General features: G+C 45.1%; 1 protein-coding gene across 1 annotated transcript in view; it reads right to left on the bottom strand.

Moving 5' to 3' along the window:
- Positions 1 to 275: 275 nt before the first annotated feature.
- XNDC1N (XRCC1 N-terminal domain containing 1, N-terminal like) overlaps positions 276 to 21,880 on the bottom strand; it is a 48,523-nt gene continuing 26,918 nt past the window's right edge. The window contains exons 7-10 of the mRNA XM_073612713.1: positions 18,720 to 18,934; positions 17,550 to 17,646; positions 12,110 to 12,213; positions 276 to 805 (exon numbers count right to left, since the gene is read on the bottom strand). Of these exons, the coding sequence (XP_073468814.1) occupies positions 591 to 805; positions 12,110 to 12,213; positions 17,550 to 17,646; positions 18,720 to 18,934 (631 nt within the window). The 3' untranslated portion in view covers positions 276 to 590. The remainder of the gene's footprint in view (positions 806 to 12,109; positions 12,214 to 17,549; positions 17,647 to 18,719; positions 18,935 to 21,880) is intronic.

Genomic DNA, 21,880 nt, shown 5'->3' with positions numbered 1-21,880 from the left:
GTCGTTTAAAGTGCGACAGCGCTGAAAACTAAAAATTGGTCTGGGAAGGAAGGGGGTAAAAATGCCCGGTATTGAACCAGTTAAAAGTGTCAATCAGCACTCTCACTAGGGTCTGTCGTTCAGCAGTTATCATCTGGAGCTGAAAAGCTTCAACAAAGCTTGCTGAAAGCTCTGCAAATGCTTTGTCAAAGCTTTCTGTTCACACTGCTCTTATACAAGCTGAAGCCCATGTGAAACAGGCCTGACAAAGAAGCAAATGCACATGTGGGATATTGATTTACACAGTAAGAGCAGTCAGTGGGTGTAAAGATTTATTATATAGTCTATACAGTTATCTTATAGAAAGCTATTGTATTAAAACGTAAATGAAAAACTTTCCTGATTGCAGCCTGAGCAGGTGGGTGACAGGTCCACTTTAGATTTTGGCAAAGAACTCAAATAACTTAGTGCAAATACATTTCCAAGAATCCATGCAGCGCCCCTAGTTGGCGGTGTATGACATGCCAGACCCATGACATAGCATTTCAGCGGCCAACATGGAGCTGTAAGAGGTTTGACGACAGGAGGACTCCACTGATCATGACGAAGATTCACTCTCCACACGTGCTGGCGTGTCGTTCTATCTCACTGCTTTGGAACCGGGAGGCACACAACGGGCATGTGACCCAGGACTCTGGAACATCCCGAATGACCTGGAAGCCGTCCCAGGAATCGTCGTCTGAAGATGATATGACAATATTGGGCGGCTGATACACTTCACCACAGCTAGAGGCGTGAACAGGAAGGACATCGGCAGGAAAGTACCCTGGAAAGGAAAAGAATAAGACATTCTTATATAACAGTCCAGGATGAAGGCGATGTGATAAAAAGGAAGCTTTAGCTATATGAGGTGTCATCTGGGGTGCAGAAGACGATTAAAAATGGAACTTCAGCCATGTTCCAAACAGACCCTCCCCTACCCAAAGTCTCCCTGGTATTTTGTTTTTAACCCACTATACATACCTTCTGCAGACTTTTTGATGGTCTGATGACATCACCATCACTTCCTCTGGCTGCAGCAGATTGAGCACACTCATGTAACATGCAAGCCTTGCTTAGTCCTGGAGAACTGTGAGCCCAACCTGTGTGATGAACCTCCCTCCAGGAAGGTAAGTCAGAGACAGGCTGGTGATGGGCAGAATGATGCAAGTGTCCTTCTGCCCAAAGAGGATCTCAGGCACTGGACTGGGAAGGGAAGCCGGGGACTGATCTCTCCCCCCTAGTCCAGACCCTCAGGAATAGAGGGGGAGGCTGAAGAGGTCTGAGACACAATGAGAAAAGGGAGAGAAGGTTAGGAGGGCATTCCCTCAACACCTTACAAACTCCTTATGGGGAGGAAAGGAGAAAGTTCCTGACAGCTAAGGAAGGGTTCAATGATTCACAAGGTGTAGATGTTTTCAGCGAGGATTTAAGCTGAGAAGCCTGACACACTAAAGACCAAAAGCTACCATTGATGGCACCTGTGAGCAGTACCGGGACATTTCCTGACAGCTAAGGAAGGGTTCAATGATCCACAGAGTGTAGATGTTTTTAGCAAGGATTTAGGCTGAGAACCCTGACACACTAAAGACCAAAAGCTACCATTGATGGCACCTGTGAGCAGTACCGGGACAGGGTTGTCCAGCTCCCAAGGCAAGGATCCAGAACTGTGCCCCCCCCCCATGGTTTATACATGCCATAGAATGGGTGTACCACCCTGCATCCATTCTTTGCCACTTTGCACTTCTGTGCCAGGAGCAGCTTCCCCTCCTGTCCGGCCCTTGTCCCAGCCCTGCCTGTGAGATTCTATCTGGTCAAGCTTTCAAGTGTTAAGCCCTTCAGAAGGGTTTTGACTTCAATGGACCAAGGGCCATTTTAAAAAAAAATCTGAATCAGAGATAGAGACAGGGCCACAGACCTGATTTAATTTAAGAGCTCAAGGGGGTCAAGGATAGACTCTGCATGGGATGGTGCCAGGAGTGCTCTTAAAGCCTCTGCAGGCAGAGTGCCCCAGGTAACTGATTAAAAACAGCTAAGAGGTCCTGAACAGACACAGAAGTCCCTGTGGACATGAGGGAGGATTTAGTCTCACCTGATGGAGCTAAGGAAGACTCCGACAATGACAACTCTATAACAAAAGGGATCCCAGGTTCCATGCATCAATTCCTGCTGGGGATACTGATGGAACATCCCCAGAACTGCGAGGGAAATATGGGCAGAGGTCACCCCATGGCAGGAGGACTGCCCACTCTGTGCAGATATGACCTTGTAAAAGCAGCAGTGACATCATCATTGTGTTGTACATAGCCTGTGAAGAGAGGGGGGTTGTGGGAGGGGCCCAGCAGACTCCACCCACTAAAGGCTGCCTGCAGTGGGTACAGAAGGAAGCAGAAAGATGTCAAAAACAAGTTAAGTTGCTCTACAGCAGCAGTGACTGACCTTTAGGCAAAGTTTCACACTGGATGTGGAGGAAATCCACAAAGCACACTAAGATTCAAGTGAAAATACACCTAACTCTTGTATTTAGGCAATATTTGCTTATCCCAGAGTTCAGCTTTGAAACCAAGATTGAAAAAGTTCAGCACGTGCACTGGTATGGGCTAGGCTAATATCTACAGAGCAAAGACAGGTAAGACCAACAATAATGTAAAGAGCTGACCAGGGGAGAGTCATTTTTTTTCCCTTAAAGTGGTTGTAAAGCTTCATTTATTTTTTATTTAATATGAAAGGTTTATAATTACCTGAACCTCCTCTTCTCGGGTCCCTGCCAGCGCTTCTCTTCCCCCATTGAAATCCCCTTTCTGTGGGGACACTCATGCGGGCTTGCTCTCTGCATCTCTTGACACAGATAGCGGGAATCGCCCCCCCCCCACCTTGCCTGCTGACTTTGATTGGAAGCAGCGAGGAGCCAATGGCTCCTGATGCCCCGGCAAAGCCAGTGAGACCAAAAAGTGAGGGGAGAGAAGAGCTGCAGACAGGCACAGCACTGAATTAAATGAGAGATATTGATGCCTAAACATTTTTTTACCTTAAATGGGTTATAAACCATCAAGGTTTTTCATCTTAATGCATTCTATGTGCCCCGAGGGATAGCGGCCCTCCAACCGGGCACTCGAGAAGAGGAGGAGCACTGCTGAGGGACCCCAGAAAAGGAGGATCGGGGCCACTCTGTGTAAAACCAACTGCACAGAGGAGGTAATTATGACATGTTTGTTATTAAAAAAAAAAACAAACAAAAAACACAAGGGTTTAGTAACCCTTTAAAGTGTTACTAAACCCAAAACCTGCATTCACTATATCTGGTCTCTCACAGAACATGGGAATGCAATTATTTTAGTAAATATAAACTGCTGAGTACATTTTCTCATCAGCAGTATATAATAGTCTTGTGACTTCTATCGGTGTGTGGTTAACCACTTAAGGACCAGCCTCGTTTTGGATTTTAGGTGTTTACATGTTTAAAACAGGTTTTTCCAAGGGCGCATGCGCGGCGGCTCCTGACATGGACGCTTAGTCAGGGAGCTCCGTCCCGCTTCAGCAGACCGGGCCTCCGCAGCGGCACTCTAACCGGCGATCGGCGCCTGGATTACCCCCCCACGGACACAGGAAGACCCAGGGATTCTCCCGATGTACTCAGGAACGGTAAAAAGAAATTTAAAGCCCGCATTTGAAGCCGCTCTGTCCCACACTGAGACAGCTAAGATGGCGGCCGCTCCTCACTGCTCTGCAGCTACATGCCCTCCCTGTGTCCAGCTCGCAGCATCCCCCTCCCTGCTGCAGCCAGAGTCTTTCATGGGTAACTCTCCCCAGGATCCTGCTTCCCCAGCATCCACCGCATCTCTCCTAGAACACTCCCTGACAGGACTGGAGTACTCCCCCATGGATGCGGCCCCCCCCCAGGCACACCAGCTACTACAGCCCGGGGATTCAGGCCTAGTGCAACCGACCTCTGTGGCTGAAATGTTTGCCAAATTTGCTGAATTATTAGATAGAGGCCTGCACAACACAGCCCTCAAAATAACGAATGATATTAAAGCAGACCTACAGCACATAGGCACCCGCATGGACCTCATTGAGTCTAATCTCGATTCCACCATTTCCAGAACAAACCAGAACACTGCCTGTATACAGACCCTTCAGGAGCAATTAGAGACTGCCAATGCCAAACTCGATGACCTCGAAAACCGAAATCGGAGGTACAATTTTAGAGTCAGGGGGCTCCCTGAATCATTTAAGGACATTCCTGAAACTATACAATCTTTAATTAAGGACTTACTCCCTGATACACCCCAACACAGACTGGAGCTGGATAGGGCTCATAGAGCTCTCCGACCTCCTAGGGCGGACGGACTCCCCCGTGATGTCGTGGTGAAACCGCACTTCTTCTCTGTCAAGGAGGAGGTCATGAGGAAATCAAGATCCCTATCTAAAATAGTGTTCCAGGGTCATCAGCTGCAAATCTTTGCTGATTTATCCCCCTTCACTATCCAAAAAAGGAGGGCCCTAAAGCCACTACTTCAAATCTTGATGGACAGAGAAATTAAATACTGGTGGCTCTTCCCTTTCCAACTTAAGCTAATCTTCAAAGGCAAGGCGTACACCTTTGGATCCCTGCAGGAAGGAGAACGGCTGTTTCTACAACTGGGCCTCATCAACCAAGACCCTAACGCCCGTCAGTCGGGACTTCAACCAAACTCCGCAAAAAGACATATGCCCACCAGTCCTCTGAATCCGGTTTGGGAGAAGGCCAGATCCAAGAAGCCCAAGGAAACTATCCCTCCATGACTTCTGTTACTCGTTTTTCCTCAAGGACTCAACCCTTTTTTTTGTCTCCATTTCCTCTCAGCTTCCGGCTGAGATGACGGAGCCCCCCCACTTGTGCTTCCCGAGACAGGTTTTCTGTTCACCGTTTAGATGACCTCAAGCCTCGGCCAAAACGGTTTCGGGTAACTCTCAACCTGGGGAGGACACTAAATAAGAACAAATTTAAATTTTTTTTTTTTTCTTCTCTAACAGGCCCCATTGGGTCGCTACATTGCTATTTCTAAGCGGGAGTTGAGGGACATACTTATGGCGCCTGACTAATCCCGATGCTCTTGTTATACAATCCACAATGTTTTGGGGAGCCATACCAGTTATACGCCCTCCCCATCAGTCATTTTCACTCCCCCCTCCTGTACACCCTTTGCCCCTTTTCAGAGCTCACCCTCACATATCCAGGTCCACACTTATTTGTTTGTTAACTGTTTAATTACTTTAAGCATTATCAGTTTAATGTTGCAATTTCACCTCCACGTGTTACTTAGTAGGCGACACTGTTAGCAGGGAGGGTACTATGTTAATGCCGGCACCAGTGCCTTTATCATGCTAATCGCAAACCATTTTCAACGGCCACTCTGCTGAAGTGGTGTTCATGCGCCCCCTCCTGTCTAGTGATTTAGGTAGTTTACCCTACCCTGGACAGGACCATTCCCTGCCCTCGGGAGGGACTCCAGTGTGACACACACTTTCCGATGGAGGACTCTGTCCCCTCCATGTTACGGGAGACTCTCTTGTCCCCCGTCTTTCTTTCATGCTTTTCCTTTTCTCTTTCCCAACAATGTTTTATTTTACATTTCCCCGTAGAAGTCGGCTGGGGGGAATTATCCAGACAACTTCAGGACATCTCACCGGTCTTCGCTCGCTATGCGGGATGTCTTGGCTTCCGTGGACGTCAGATGGTAAGTGCTGCAGATTTCCTAGCCCTGCCCCATCTACTGCTCGATGGCTGATGACCCACCGGTAAATGCACCACTTAAAATAATATCACATAATGCGCAAGGCCTAAACTCACCGGCAAAAAGGCGCAAAGTCTTCCAATACCTACATGCACAAAAAGCAGACGTAGTTCTCCTCCAGGAAACACATTTCCCCAAACGCTTCAATCCATCCTTTGTACACTCCAAATTTCCCTTCTTCACATTAGCCAATGCGGAAGATAAAACGAAAGGGGTGGGCATTTTTATCTCTAAACGATGCAAATTTACTCTCAAATCTGAACACAGGGACCCTGATGGTCGCTATATCCTCATTGTGGGGGAACTAGACGACCAACTGTATTCTTTGATTTCGTACTATGCCCCCAACAGAGGCCAACTAGCCTTCTTTCAACGCTTGTTTACAACACTAACACCACTGCTGGAGGGTACAGTGATATTTGGAGGCGACTCTAATTCGGCCTTTGACCAGGGCCTGGACAAGTCTCGTCCTCCTGGTAAACGCCTCACCAGACCCACTAAACAGAGTCTTCGTATAGCCAAACTAATCTTTCAACAAGGCCTCGTTGATATTTGGAGGGAAGTAAATCCCACCCTACGAGACTTCACACACTTCTCTAACCCCCATAGATCCTTCGCGAGAATCGATCATATCCTCATCGCTTCTGCTTCTATTCCCCTAACGAACAGGGCATATATCAAAGATGTAGTCTGGTCGGACCACTCACTGGTGATCCTTTCCATTCAGCGCCCGTTGGGCCCTAAACCCTGCAGGCGTTGGAGACTTAATGAGTCCATCCTGAGTGATCAGATTAGAATCAAAGAAATCGAATCTATAATTTGCAATTACTTTTCTACAAACGATCAGCCAGAAACTAGCCCTTCTTGCCTTTGGGCAGCACATAAGGCCGTAATCAGAGGTCATCTGATCCAAATTGCCTCTCAGAACAATAAAACCAACAAAGCTGACATAGAGAAATTGGATGAGGATTATACAGCCTTAACTAAAAAACACAAGGCCGACCCAAGAGCTGTGCCCACCGTCAAGCTGGACGCAGCTCGTACGGCATTAAACCTCGCTCTGACCACAAGGGCCGCAAAATGGCTACGGTGGAATAGATCCCGATTCTATTGCCAAGGCGATAGAATCGGTTCTATGCTTGCGGGCAGGCTATCCCCGAAATTTAAATCCCCAGCCCTTCCCAAAATCAAAATCCAAGGTAGCACTCTGTCCCAGAACCCTAAACGAATAATGGGGGAATTCCTGACCTTTTACAAATCCCTATACAGTGGGGAGAACGGTCCCAATACAGAGACCGTAGATCACTTCCTAGACAACATACAAATTCCCAAATTAGAAGAAAGACACCGCCAGAAACTAGACTCCCCTATCTCCGCTGAGGAAGTATGTGCAGTTATTAAACACTTGAAATCTCAATCGGCGCCTGGCCCAGATGGCTTTTCCGTACCATATTACAAATCGTTCTCTTCTATTCTTGCCCCTTATATGGCCCGATTCTTTAATGCACTCAGGCAGGGGACTTTACTAGATGCCTCACTTAACACGGCCTACATCACGGTCATCCCTAAACCTGATAAAGATGCCAGCTCGGTTAGTAACTATAGACCAATATCTCTCATTAATAATGACTTAAAGATTCTGACTAAGATCCTTGCAGACCGCCTGACCTCCTTCATTAGATTATACATTAACAAAGACCAAGTGGGCTTCATCCCAGGGAGGCAGGGACCTGACCAAACTAGACGAGCGATTGATCTAATATCTCTTCTCAATTCTAACTGGGATGGGGGCCCTTCCAGACAGGGATGCTTACTCTCTCTAGACCTCCAAAAAGCTTTTGATACCGTCCAATGGCCATATATTTTCAAAACTCTTCAAAGATGGGGGTTTGGGAATTCATTTCTTAATGTCATACATGCCCTTTATTCCAACCCCTCGGCTCAGGTGCGTCTGCAGGGATTTTACTCGGAATCCTTCCCCATAGCTAGAGGAACCAGACAGGGCTGCCCCCTATCCCCATTAATCTTTGCCATAGCAATTGAATCCTTAGCGATAGCCATCAGAAATAACCCGAATATTCAAGGCATTCAAAGTGGCCCCAAGTGTCATAAATGCGCATTATTTGCAGATGACATATTACTATTTGTCTCCTCCCCACTAACGTCACTCCCCAATGTATGTCACCTCCTAGAACAATTCGGGGCAGCATCAGGCCTTAGGGTTAACTACGATAAATCACAGGCACTCAATATTAACATCCCAGACCCTCTTTTGGCCAGGCTCAGGGAGAGCTTCCAATTCTCCTGGAACGACTCCTCCATCACATACCTGGGGATCAAACTGACCCCCAGGATAGAACTCCTATACCAAGCCAATTACCCACCTCTCTACAAAAAACTAGAGGAAGACCTCTCCCGGTGGTCCCGTCTATCCCTGTCATGGCTGGGTAGAATCAACACGATTAAGATGACTCTACTCCCCCGCATTCTCTACTATTTTAGAGCCCTCCCGATTCCTGTAGACAAAACTCGCCTACAACGACTCCAAGCTAAAATCGTCAAATACATTTGGGGTAGAGGGGGACACAGACTCCCCAAAGCAGTCCTGTTCAGATCTAGAACTGAAGGGGGCATGGGACTTCCAAATCTGCTTTGGTACTTGCAAGCTGCTCATCTAGCCCAGATCTCAACGGTATACTCGCACTGGGAACAACCTGACTGGATTCACATAGAAAGGCAAGCAGTCCCTCTCCACACTCTAGACTACCTTCTCTGGAGCCATAGAAAACTAAGACCCTCCATACTTTCCCCAACCCTCTCACACTCCTTCGCACTATGGGACAGTCTGCGTGACAACCAACATCTGACTTCCCCCACAAAACCATTGCAACATTTATTTCGAAATCCTGATTTCCCTCCGGGCCTTGACATATCAGCATTTCGATGGTGGCTCGACAAAGGGTTATACAGAATAGGGCACTTCCTCAGACCTCTTGGCCCACTCTCCAAAGCATTCTGTGTTAGTAACCTAGACATGCCTGTCTCTGAATCCTTCAGATTCTCTCAAATCTCAAACTTTTTACACAAAAGGTGTAAAACACTCCCGAATGGGCCCCAACTAACTCCCTATGAAATATGGTGTGGTCAGGCCAGTGAGCAGAGGGGGGGCATCTCGGTAATCTATAAAGCCCTGTCCTCCGCGCAATCCAAGACGTCTTACATGCAGGCCTGGGAAACTGACCTTTCCCAACACTGGACATTGGAAACGTGGCACCGGAACTTTTCCCAATCATACAAAGGTATCCTTAACTCCAGCCTCATGGAAGCTAGTTTAAAAGTGTTGACTAGATGGTACCTGGTCCCCTCAAAGCTAGCGCACATATACCCGTCAGCATCTCCCCTATGTTTTCGAGGATGTGGCCTTACAGGCGATATGCTCCATATATGGTGGACCTGCCCCAGAGTTCGACCTTATTGGCACAAAATCTTTTCTTGGATTGGCAAGCTAACCTCAATACCTATTCAAATGTCCCCCCTCATAGCGCTCCTTAACTTCCCAGTGAAAGAAGCCTCCAGGATTACTCAACGCCTTATATTTTTTATCATCTTAGGTGCCAAACTTACCCTGGCTCATGCATGGAAAAAACCATCGGTTTCAACACTTCTAGCCAAAAGAAAGATCTCTTGGATTATGAACCAAGAGAAGATGGCAAGTGTAATCCTGGATCGCTCTGACAAATTTAAACGAATCTGGGAACCCTGGGCTTCCTTTGTAGGGGTTGCCCTCTAATTATTTTCCCCTGGATGTCATCTTCCGGCTCTCTTTCCCCTCAGTCGACTCGTACTCACCTCTTCTATCGTATATCTCTTCTTTCTTTTTCCTCCCTCTTCTTTCCTCTTGTATTCCTTCCTATCCCCTACCTCTCTAGGTCAGTCTTGGACTTCAACCACTGACTGATTGGTTGTGACCGAGGCCGGGGTCTAGACTCGCCCTGCTCCCGATCCCGACTTCGACTGCAACCTAGATTCTTACGGTCATGTCGCTGTTCTAATTCCCTGTGATATATACCATGTGTTCCCATGCGTGTGTCCTTGTTTGTATTTTACTGAGCAGTCTTTCCTTCACAGGACTCAAAGTTATTCCTTTATCCAGAAAATGTTGGACTAGTTCATACACTTACTGTTCTACGAATTGTTTTAATAACCCTCTACATTTTCTTTTTCTTTACACAAGATTAATCAATAGTTTTATTGTCTATGATGGGAGGATGCTGGGGGGGTGAGAAGCGCCGCCACAGCTTGTGCCCAGTTGGGGTGGCGGGGGTTTCTCCCCTTCTGCACCTCTCATCGGATAAAGCTCCTGGGAACATGTTTGACACCCGGGGACTCTGAACAAAACACTTGACAGGTTATGTTTGTTTTATGCAGATATGTTTTGTAATAATTTCATTGATTAATATGTCTTCCACACGACCGTGTTTGTCACCCCAAGACGAATGTCTCACATTGTATCTATAACTTGTGATGTATTATTTTCATCCACTTTTGACAAAATAAAAATATATTGAAACTTAAAACAGGTTTTTCCGCTAGAAAATTACTTAGAACCCCCAAACATTATATATGGTTTTTCTTCTAACACCCTAGAGAATACAATGGCGGTCATTGCAATACTTTTTTTTCCACCGTATTTGCGCAGCGGTCTTATAAGCGCACTTTTTTTGGAAAAAATTCACTTTTTTGAAAAAAAAAATAAAACAACAGTAAAGTTATCCCAATTTTTTTTAATATTGTGAAATATAATGTTACGCCAAGTAAATTGATACCCAACATGTCATGCTTGAAAATTGCGCCCGCTCGTGGAATGGCGTCAAACTTTTACCCTCAAAAATCTCCATAGGCGACGTTTAAAAAATTCTACAGGTTGCATATTTTGCGCTACAGAGGAGGTCTAGGGCTAGAATTATTGCTCTCGCTCTACCGGTCGCTGTGATACCTCACATGTGTGGTTTGACCACCGTTTTCATATGCGGGCGCTACTCGCGTATGCGTTCGCTTCTGCGTGCGAGCTCGTCGGGACAGGGGGGGTTTTAAAATTTTTTTTTTTTATTTTTATTATTTATTTTAAAATATTTTATTTATTTTTACACTGTTTAAAAAAAAAAAAATTGTGTCACTTTTATTCCTATTACAAGGAATGTAAACATCCCTTGTAATAGAAAAAAGCATGGCAGGACCTCTTAAATATGAGATCTGGGGTCAAAAAGACCTCAGATCTCATATTTACACTAAAATGCAATAAAAAAAAAAAAAAAAAAAAAAAAAAAAAAAAAAAAAAGTAATTTAGAAAAATGACATTTGAAAAAATATGCCTTTAAGAGGCGTGGACGGAAGTGACGTTTTGACGTTGCTTCCGCCCAGCAGTATCTTGGAGACGAGTGAGCGCCATCTTGGCCTCACTCATCTCCTGACACACAACGGCAGAGGACGCGATCGCCTCCGCCGCTACCGACGGCTCCGGTAAGCGGCGGAGGGCACCGGATCGCAGCGGGAGGGGGGGGGCCCTCTCCCGCCACCGATAAAAGTGATCTCGCGGCGAATCCGCCGCAGGGACCACTTTTATCTGAAAGCCGGCCGCCGCACGAAAAACGGGGATACCGGGGTTATAGCAGCTAGCTGCTGCCATAACAACGATATCCCCGTTCAAACTTAGGACGTATATAGTCGTGCGGCGGTCGGGAAGTGGTTAAAGCTTGTAGGAGGAGTTTTCATTCTCCCCTGATTGTCTTATGAGGCTGCAGGACCCCTGACCCTCTGTTTGGACAATGCTGATTGGCCCTGTGCTAATCACATGCACCCTCCCAAGAAAAAAAAAACAAAAACAAAAAAAAAACTTTCAAGAAATACACACCAAACAGAGCATGTGCAGGGTGCCCCCAAGGCTCTGTTCTATCAGGAGATGGATTTGGGACAGTGAAAGGGGAGGATCAGAGAAGACAGGATCAAATAGCCTTTTTACACAAGGCAGAGGATTAACCCCTTAGGTTCCACAGTGAGTATAACAAGCATGCTTTACTGCATATAGACTGATTTTACTGTTGTGGGTTTAGTGACACTTTAATGCAAGGAATGCATTAAGGTAAAAAATACTTAGGCTTTAGAACCACTTTAGCTGGCGTTTATTATAAATCATGTGTGGAAGAAATTCCAATCAGGGCTGTCATGGAGCAAAATCTGAAATAAAATTGTGACATTGGATCCACTGCGACAGTCAGACAGACGTTTGCCCATATACAGTACAATCATGTTCTCACCTGCACAGATAGGACAACAGCTTGTGTCAGTCCCGGGAGGGAGCTGTGTTGGGTACTGACTGTCACGTTCTTTTCTCTGTGGATTACCAGACGGTCTCCTCCCTCTGCCACAAACACAAACACATTTAACATCAAGAAGAGGAAATGACTGTTCAGCCGCTAACATGAGGCTCAAGCAGTGGCTTACCACATGGCACCCGGGGCTGATTTGTATTTCTTCTTTTTTTTTTTTTTTTTTAACAACCTCCTCAAACATAACATGTATCTGGTTCAGACTGTGAAACACACATACTGCAGGGCTCGACAAACTCCAGGCGCCAGGTCACCATGGCGACTAGAAATAGTGTCCTGGCACCTGGGCTACACCGCAGAAGGGGTCTTGCTTGGATCTGGTCTCCCCATGTGGCCACCCTCCCCCCACCCCGGGTGCATGGTCTAAGAGGTCAGGCTGTCCGGTAATTGAGGCCACGGCTTTGTGGCCTGCTGGAGTGGGATACAGAGCTCGCTATCTTGACTGTGGGCATTGCTCTTTTAAAGCTTACCTTTGAACCGGCGCCCTCCTCTGGTGGGGGCGGGGCTGCTACAAGCAGTGACTGACGGCACAGAGGGCGTCCCTTGCCTGCTCTCACTGCCCGCTCACCTCCAACATCTCCTTCCCAGTTTGCCATTGAAAGTGTTGCAGGCTTGATCTGCCGCCCTTTCCTTACCACCGGTGAGTGTGGGGCAGCTGACTGTAATGGTTTCAGTTCCTTTTACCCTCCTCCACAAAGAGAGACACAATTTTGTGCTCAGTTTTTGCATACTCTTCTGTTTCTCCCTGTGCTGCCACCCAGCCTAGGGTGGCATGAGAATGCCCAGGTCACTTGATCTCCAATCACCCCCACCTTACTTCACTGTGCTTCCCTAGTGATCCGCTGCCCATCACATGCATATAGTGGCCAGGTGATGGACAGACTGTGATGCGGCCTGTGTCCTACTGGGGATGATCTACATGCCTTCTGCTGCAATGCGTAAAGTGCCCTCTCATCTGCTGGGCCAGGACCGGTAATGTGGGTGCCGCAGGGTAGAGGGAGGGAGGAGAACGGGCTCACGTCCGCTCTCCTCCCCATCTTGTTCCTGACCCAGAAGTGTACAATGTCACTTCCAGATCCCTGTTGACAGTTTCCCGAAGAAAGAATGTAATGCAATGCGATCTGCACTGCATTACGTTCAGTGGAGCACAGGGGAGACATGCACATAAACGTATGTACAAACGTAAACGCACGCGTTGGGGCGCCTACGCGTGAAAACTCTGATTGCCATGCACGTTACATATCGTTGCGCACAAACTGGCTCCCAACTTTTTTTTTAGCTGGCTCCTAGATTTAACGCAAATTTGTCAAGCCCTGACGTACTAGTGTTATTCACCATCATGCTGGACCTTCAGGAAGACTCAAGCTCCTCCCCAGGCATTCCCTTTTAGTCCTACAATAATGCACCAGGCTGCTGATGGGCACCATGATGAGCAATGGCAGGCAGAATGCATTTGGCAAGTCTCACACGCTCTGGTTAGAGCTCGGGGGTAAATACTTATCTTCTCTGCATCACTGTCCCCCGCAATACATCTTCTCCAACACAAGGTGTCATCCAGGAGCAGTGACAGCTCAGCATTGGAGGGCTTCATTTTGTCATAATGGGGTTGATTTACTAAAGGCAAATGTACTGTGCACGTGCTCTAGAGCTTAGTAAATGGGGTAAAGCTTTAGTTTGCAAAGAATACCAAATCATAGCCAAGGAAAAAAAAAATAATAAATTTTGCTTGCACATGTTTGGAAGATAGAAATCAGCAGAGCTTCCTCCACTTCAGAGCTTCCCCTCAGGTATAGAGAAACTGCACTTGCAGTGCACAGTATAATTACCTTTAGTAAATCAACCTCAGTGTGTTATTATGTGGTGCATACCAGTGTTAATTTTGTCGACGAAAAACGACTAAAAAATTTTAGTTGACTAAATGAATATTATTTTAGCCGACTAAAATACGACTAAAACTAAAACAACTGAGATGACTAAAATACGACTAAAACTAAAATGGGACTAAAACGCCATTTTAGTCAAAAGACTAATGCCCTGTACACACGGTCGGACATTGATCGGACATTCCAACAACAAAGTCCATGGATTTTTTCCGACGGATGTTGGCTCAAACTTGTCTTGCATACACACGGTCACACAAAGTTATCGGAAAATCCGATCGTTCTGAACGCGGTGACGTAAAGCACGTACGTCGGGACTATAAACAGGGCAGAAGCCAATAGCTTTCGTCTCTTAATTTATTCTGAGCATGCGTGGCACTTTGTCCGTCAGATTTTTGTACACACAAACGGAATTTCCGACAACGGATTTTGTTGTCGGAAAATTTTATAGCATGCTCTCAAACTTTGTGTTTCGGAAAATCCGATGGAAAATGTGTGATGGAGCCCACACACGGTCGGAATTTCCGACAACGAGGTCCTATCACACATTTTCCGTCGGAAAATCCGACCGTGTGTACAGGGCATAAGACTAAAACTAAATTGAAATTTGGCTTCAAAATTAACACTGGTCTGTAGTGCATGTTCATACCTCAATGTAATAATAAACAACATATTAGATTTTTCACTCCAGCAGTATATAATGAGTTTGCAAATTGTAGAGAAATGTTCACTAATGCGATACAATTTAATTACACCCATTAGATCTTAGACGACTAAAATGAGTTTTAGTCGACTAAAATGTACTGGAGATTTAGTCGACTAAATACGACTAAAACTAAAACAATTGCAGAAGACTAAAATGGGACTAAAACTAAAATGCCATTTTAGTCCTAAGACTAAAACTAAATTGAAATTTGCTTCCAAAATTAACACTGGGGCATACTAGCACATTATGGCAAAAGCTTCCTGGGGTCCATCAAAAAAAAAAAAAAAAAAAAAATGAAGTGAAGTGAATCATGCACCCTCCTAGAGTGTAAGCTCCTCTGGTACAGAGACTGGTGTGACTTGCGCAGTGTTCTCTGTACAGTGCTATGGTATATGTCAGAGCTATATAAATGTATAAGAATAATAATGTGTGACTGTGGGGCACATTAGAGTGTAAGTTCCTCTGGTACAGAGACTAATTGGACTGGCTCAGTGTTCTTTGTACAGCACTGTGGTATATGTGAGAGATATATAACTGTATTATAATAATAATAATAGAGTGTGACTATGGGGGGACATTAAAGTGTAAGCTCCTCTGGTACAGAGACTGGTGTGACGTGCGCAGTGTTCTCTGTACAGTGCTATGGTATATGTCAGAGCTACAGTGGCTTGCGAAAGTATTCAGCCCCCTTGAACTTTTCAACCTTTTGCCACATTTCAGGCTTCAAACATAAAGATATAAAATTTTAATTTTTTGTGAAGAATCACCAACAAGTGGGACACAATTGTGAAGTGGAACGAAATCTATTGGATATTTTAAACTTTTTTAGCAATTAAAAAACTGAAAAGTGGTGCGTGCAAAATTATTCGGCCCCTTTACTTTCAGTGCAGCAAACTCACTCCAGAAGTTCAGCGAGGATCTCTGAATGATCCAATGTTGTCCTAAATGACTGATGGTGATAAATAGAATCCACCTGTGTGTAATCAAGTCTCTGTATAAATGCACCTGCTCTGTGATAGTCTCAGGGTTCTGTTGAAAGCGCAGAGAGCATCATGAAGACCAAGGAACACACCAGGCAGGTCCGTAATACTATTGTGGAGAAGTTTAAAGCCGGATTTGGATACAAAAAGATTTCCCAAGCTTTAAACATCCCAAGGAGCACTGTGCAAGCGATCATTTTGAAATGGAAGGAGTATCAGACCACTGCAAATCTACCAAGACCTGGCTGTCCTTCTAAACTTTCAGCTCAGACAAGGAGAAGACTGATCAGAGATGCAGCCAAGAGACCCATGATCACTCTGGATCATTTCTCAAAGATATCCATAAAAAGTCTCGTCTAAACTTTGCCACAAGCCACCTGGGAGACACACCAAACATGTGGAAGAAGGTGCTCTGGTCCGATGAAACCAAAATCGAACTTTTTGGCCACAATGCAAAACGATATGTTTGGCGTAAAAGCAACACAGCTCATCACACTCAACACACCATCCCCACTGTCAAACATGGTGGTGGCAGCATCATGGTTTGGGCCTGCTTTTCTTCAGCAGGGACAGGGAAGATGGTTAAAATTGAGGGGAAGGTGGATGCAGCCAAATACAGGACCATTCTGGATGAAAACCTGTTGGAGTCTGCAAAAGACCTGAAACTGGGACAGAGATTTATCTTCCAACAAGACAATGATCCCAAACATACAGCAAAATCTACAAAGGAATGGTTCACAAATAAACGTATCCAGGTGTTAGAATGGCCAAGTCAAAGTCCAGACCTGAATCCAATCGAGAATCTGTGGAAAGAGCTGAAAGCTGCTGTTCACAAACGCTCTCCATCCAACCTCACTGAGGAAGAATGGGCAAGAATTTCAGTCTCTCGACGTGCAAAACTGATAGAGACATACCCCAAGCGACTTGCAGCTGTAATCGCAGCAAAAGGTGGCTCTACAAAGTATTAACGCAAGGGGGCCGAATCATTTTGCATGCCCCACTGTTCATTTTTTTATTAGTTAAAAAAGTTTCAAAAATCCAAAAGATTTCGTTCCACTTCACAATTGTGTCCCACTTGTTGGTGATTCTTCACAAAAAATAAAAATTTTATCTCTTTATGTTTGAAGCCTGAAATGTGCAAAAGGTTGAAAAGTTCAAGGGGGCCGAATACTTTCGCAAGCCACTGTATATAAATGTATAATAATAATAATGTGTGACTGTGGGGCACATTAGAGTGTAAGTTCTTCTGGTACAGAGACTGATGTGACTTGCTCAGTGTTCTTTATACAGCACTACGGTATATGTGAGAGCTATATAAAATGAGGAGTGTGTGAGCGTCTGAGGTGGGAACTAGTACAGAGTTGGGCTTTAAGCGTAATAACTGCAAAGCCAAAGACACGTAACATAAAACAAATATACTCCTACAAGCATCCTGGTAAAGTCACACATGCCACAAGTGAAACTAACTTCTTACTATATACAGTAGAACCAGCAGGACAGGAGGAACAGGTAATCAGGAAGATCCAGCAGAACAGGGTCTGGCAGGAATGCAGAAAAGCATATAGTATACAGGAGCTGAACCAGAACAGATACACTATAAATACAGAAACCAAGTAATGCAGAACTTGGGAAAAATGCTGAGGTCCTGAGCAATGAGCCTGCAGCAAGGAATCAGTCTCAGTCTCCCCATAGGCAGCATCAGGTGGCAAAACTCTGCCAGGAAACACCCGCAGGTAGGCACTGGAATTGCAACCCAGTAGCCACCATGCTCTCCCAGTCCCTGACAAAAAGCATTGCATTACCTCCCGCGAGTCCGTACTGTTCTCTGTCTGCCTCTGTTGGATGAATTTCCACAATACTTTAGTTTGTTGGGTGTCACAGACGTTTCAGGACAAGAACCTGCAAGCACACATACAAGATGGGGGTATTTAAAGGGTTAGTACACACAAAACATGATATTTCACTGAATGCTATTAATGGTCATTATGATGGGTTCCCACCATCCCTGCTCTGAGTTACTGGGTCTGTACAGCTTATCTGCCCATTATGAAAGGCTCCCACATCATGAGCTGAGTTCCTGGCTCTATACACCCGCTATGTGCCTACTATTAGGGGTTCCCACCATCTCTGTGTTTGAGTTATACACTCTGCATACCTGTTGTGCTCGTTAAAAAGTGGATCCCACCATCCCTGTGCTAAGTCCTCAACCTTGAATACCTGCTGTACCCATTATGAGGGGTTCCCACTATCCCCGGGCTGAGTTCCCAGGTCTGTACACCTGCTGTGCCCATTATGAGGGGTTCCCACCATCCCTGTGCTGAGTTCCCAGGACTGTACACCCGCTGTGCCCATTATGAGGGGTTCCCACCATCCCTGGGCTGAGTTCCCAGGTCTGTACACCCGCTGTGTCCATTATGAGGGGTTCCCACCATCCCTGTGCTGAGTTCTCGGCTCTGTACACCTGATGTGCCCATTATGAGGGGTTCCCACCATCCCTGTGCTGAGTTCCCAGGACTGTACACCCGCTGTGTCCATTATGAGGGGTTCCCACCATCCCTGTGCTGAGTTCCCAGGACTGTACACCCGCTGTGCCCATTATGAGGGGTTCCCACCATCCCTGTGCTGAGTTCTCGGCTCTGTACACCTGATGTGCCCATTATGAGGGGTTCCCACCATCCCTGTGCTGAGGTCCTGGGTCTGTACACCTCCTGTGCCCTTTATCAAAGGTTCCCACCATCCCTGTGTTTGAGTTATCCACTTTGCATACCTGTTGATTGATTTTACACCATGGAGCACGTACAGAGGAAGGTGTAAATACTCCATAGTGAATGGGAACAGAGACAGAAACAACAGCACACGGATGTTGCTCATGCAACAGCCCTGAAATATAAAAAATCCAGCAGAGGACCCCTCCTATAAATTAAACCACATGAGCAGACTGGCCGGGCACTTGTCTGTCCTTCCACACTCACCAGAGGACACTGGGCTCTCTCCATGCTGGCTGTCGCCCTCTCCAGGCTGTAGCGGGGTGGGAGGACTTGATGGCGATGTGACGGGATGGCTGCGTTTACGTGACTGAGTTGCAGATAGCACCATGCGGACTGTGCGGCTGAGGCATGGGGTGCGGGGAGAAGGCGGAGACAAGACCCGCTGCAGCCTCTCCTTTATCCTTTCCTCTTTAGGATCCCTACAGACAGAAGGGAAAATGGTTAAATTCAGACAAACCACCTCGGGGGTGCAAACATAAGATCCCAGCCTATCAGAAGTCTAGGAACTGATGACATCACTGGAAGATGAATCTAACCGTGCAGGACCTCTGCTAAGCATTATTTGTATATTCAATGGCTACAACTCATTGACTGCTCTATCATTTTAGATAAACTACAACACACTCTAAAAAAAGTACTTTCCCCCTTTATGACCACCCAACACATATGGTGTGTTGGCAAATGGGTGGGCTTTAACGCTCTCACACACACCACACATACTCATTGCTGGGCGCCTGATGTTTATGTGCTGACAGCGCATTTACTGCGCAAAAGCAGCAAAAGGCCAAACAGTCTCAGTCCAGGCTAAAGAATGGTAGTTGGCAGGACCGGTATCAGATCATGTGACCACTGGGGCAATAGTCAGATGGTTGCCAATCCTTCCCATGTCCCCGGTCAGTCCGACCTTTTCGCTGCCAGAGCCGTTTTTGCCAACATCCATAACTTCTTCAATACCGGGCACTGTCACCCCCTTTCCTGCCCAGGCCAATTTTCAGTTTTCAGAGCTGTCACACTTTGAATGACAATTACGCGGTCATGAAACACTGTAACCATATGGAATTTTTATCATTTTTTTTCACACAAATAGAGCTTTCAATCAGGAGGTATTTAAAGTGGAGTTCCATCCAAAAATGGAACTTCCGCTGATCGGATTCCCCCCCCTCCAGTGTCAGGGGGGAGCAGATACCTGTATAATCCAGGTATTTGCTCCCATTCCGGGCATAGATTACTGCAGGCTCCATGGTGATCTGCGCAATGTCCGGCCCCTCCTCCGCCCCCCCCATCTTCTGGGAGACACACAGGTCCCAGAAGACAGCAGGGACCAGTAAGGACTTGCGCATGCGCAGTAGGGAACCAGGCTGTGAAGCCGCAAGATGGAGGCGCCTCAACCGGACAGCCAAGGAACAGATCAGCTTTGGGTGAGGACATCGCGGGCACCCTGGACAGGTAAGTGTCCGTATTTTAAAAGTCAGCAGCTGCAGTATTTATAGCTGCTGAGTTTTTTAATAAAATAAATTTTGGTCGAACTCCGCTCTAATCACCAGTTTTTTTTTTTTTTTTTAATCTTTTGCAAAACAAATGAAAAAAGACTGAAAATGTTTTTTAAAAAAGTGTTGTTTATCATTTCTGTTATAAAATTTTGCAAATAAATAATCTTTCTTCATGAATTTAGGCAAAAATATAATTTGCTACATTTCTTTGATGAAAATAACCAAAATCAGTGTTTATTATTTAGTCTATAGGAAAGTTATAGAGTCTACAAACTATGGGATATATATCTGAAAATCGATCAGTCCTGATATACTGACGGCTGATCTCATTTCTTGAGGCCCGAATATGCAAGGACAGTACAAATACCCCCCAAATGATCAATTTTTGGAATGTAGGCAGTCCAAAGTATTTAGTAAGAGGCATGATGAGTTTTTTGAAGTTATAATTTTTTTGTCACAATTTTTGTGAAAATTAGGACATTAGAAAAAAAAAAAAAAAAAAAAAAAAAAAAATAAAAATATATATATATATATATATATATATATATATATATATATATTTATTTATTTTTACATAATGTCATGACTGCAGTACAGCATCATCATATAACAGGTGTGATGGTGATCAGGGACACTGACATTATAAGGAAAAAAAAATACTTTTATTACATCTTTTTTACATACAGTGACCAGAGCAATATAGGGTTACCAAACTAACACTGTACTACTCTTGGGAGGCAATCAGGAAATTAATTTCATTGCTAGAAGCAACAATTTTTACTTAATTAAACTGGTTCATACAGTGTCTTTTGTTGTGATTAGTTGTGATCGGTCAAAGCTAATCACATAGTACACAGATGGGCTGTGATTGGCCAGGTTTGGTTTTTTTTTTGTTTTTTTACACACTATGGTTGCTTATACAGTGGGGAAAATAATTATTTGATCCCCTGCAAATTTTGTGAAATGAAAGGTTTAATATTTTTATTCTTAGATTGTAAGCTCTAACGAGCAGGGCCCTCTGGTTCCTCCTATATTATTATTATTATTATACACAATTTATATAGCGCCAACAGTTTACGCAGAGCTTTACAATGTAGGGGGGGGGTCAGCACAATTACAGTACAGTACAATACGGAAGGGACAGGAGGGCCTGGCTTGTAGAGCTTATATTCTAAAGGGAGGGGGTGGTGGTACAAAAGGTAATAGATGCGGGGAATGAGTTGATGGGGGTGGCTCGGGGACAGTTGTTAGGTGGGTGTGTGATAGGCTTCCCTGAATAAGTGCGTTTTGAATTGACATGGAAATTTATAGATAGGAAACTCCTATCATATTGATTAGTGGTTCCAAATTAATAATAACTACTGCAGTAGGGAACAGACACAAAAGATACACTCCGTATCTTTCCAAATAACTGTTCTGCTTTATTATGACTCAATTGAAGGTTTTTATACACATGATTACGTAGGTATCACATTAATATTACAATTGTACGTTTATGGTAACAAGGGGGCGTAACATAGGCAGACTAATTCTAATCAGGACTAGAAAGAATGCAAACATGTAACAAAAACAATATTAGTGCCGTGTGCACAGTGAGGGTAGTGTGCAATACATACAAAATAGAATACAATTATATACAGAACTTACAAATTTCTAGGGTTGTCCCGATACCACTTTTTTAGGACTGAGTACAAGTACCAATACTTTTTTTCAAGTACTCGTCAATACCGATTACCCCAGTCCCTTTCTCTGCAGCCTCAGCTGCACTGAGAATGAATGGAGTGAAGACAGCGGCTCCTCTCCATTCATAAACTGACACATCGTAATCACAGGAGGTTACAATGTTTCAGTTATGTGAATGGACAGAGTCAGCTG

This window comes from Aquarana catesbeiana, linkage group LG02, assembly GCF_042186555.1.
Source record: "Aquarana catesbeiana isolate 2022-GZ linkage group LG02, ASM4218655v1, whole genome shotgun sequence".
NCBI lineage: Eukaryota > Metazoa > Chordata > Amphibia > Anura > Ranidae > Aquarana > Aquarana catesbeiana.
This window is presented reverse-complemented; position numbering and strand designations above follow the sequence as displayed.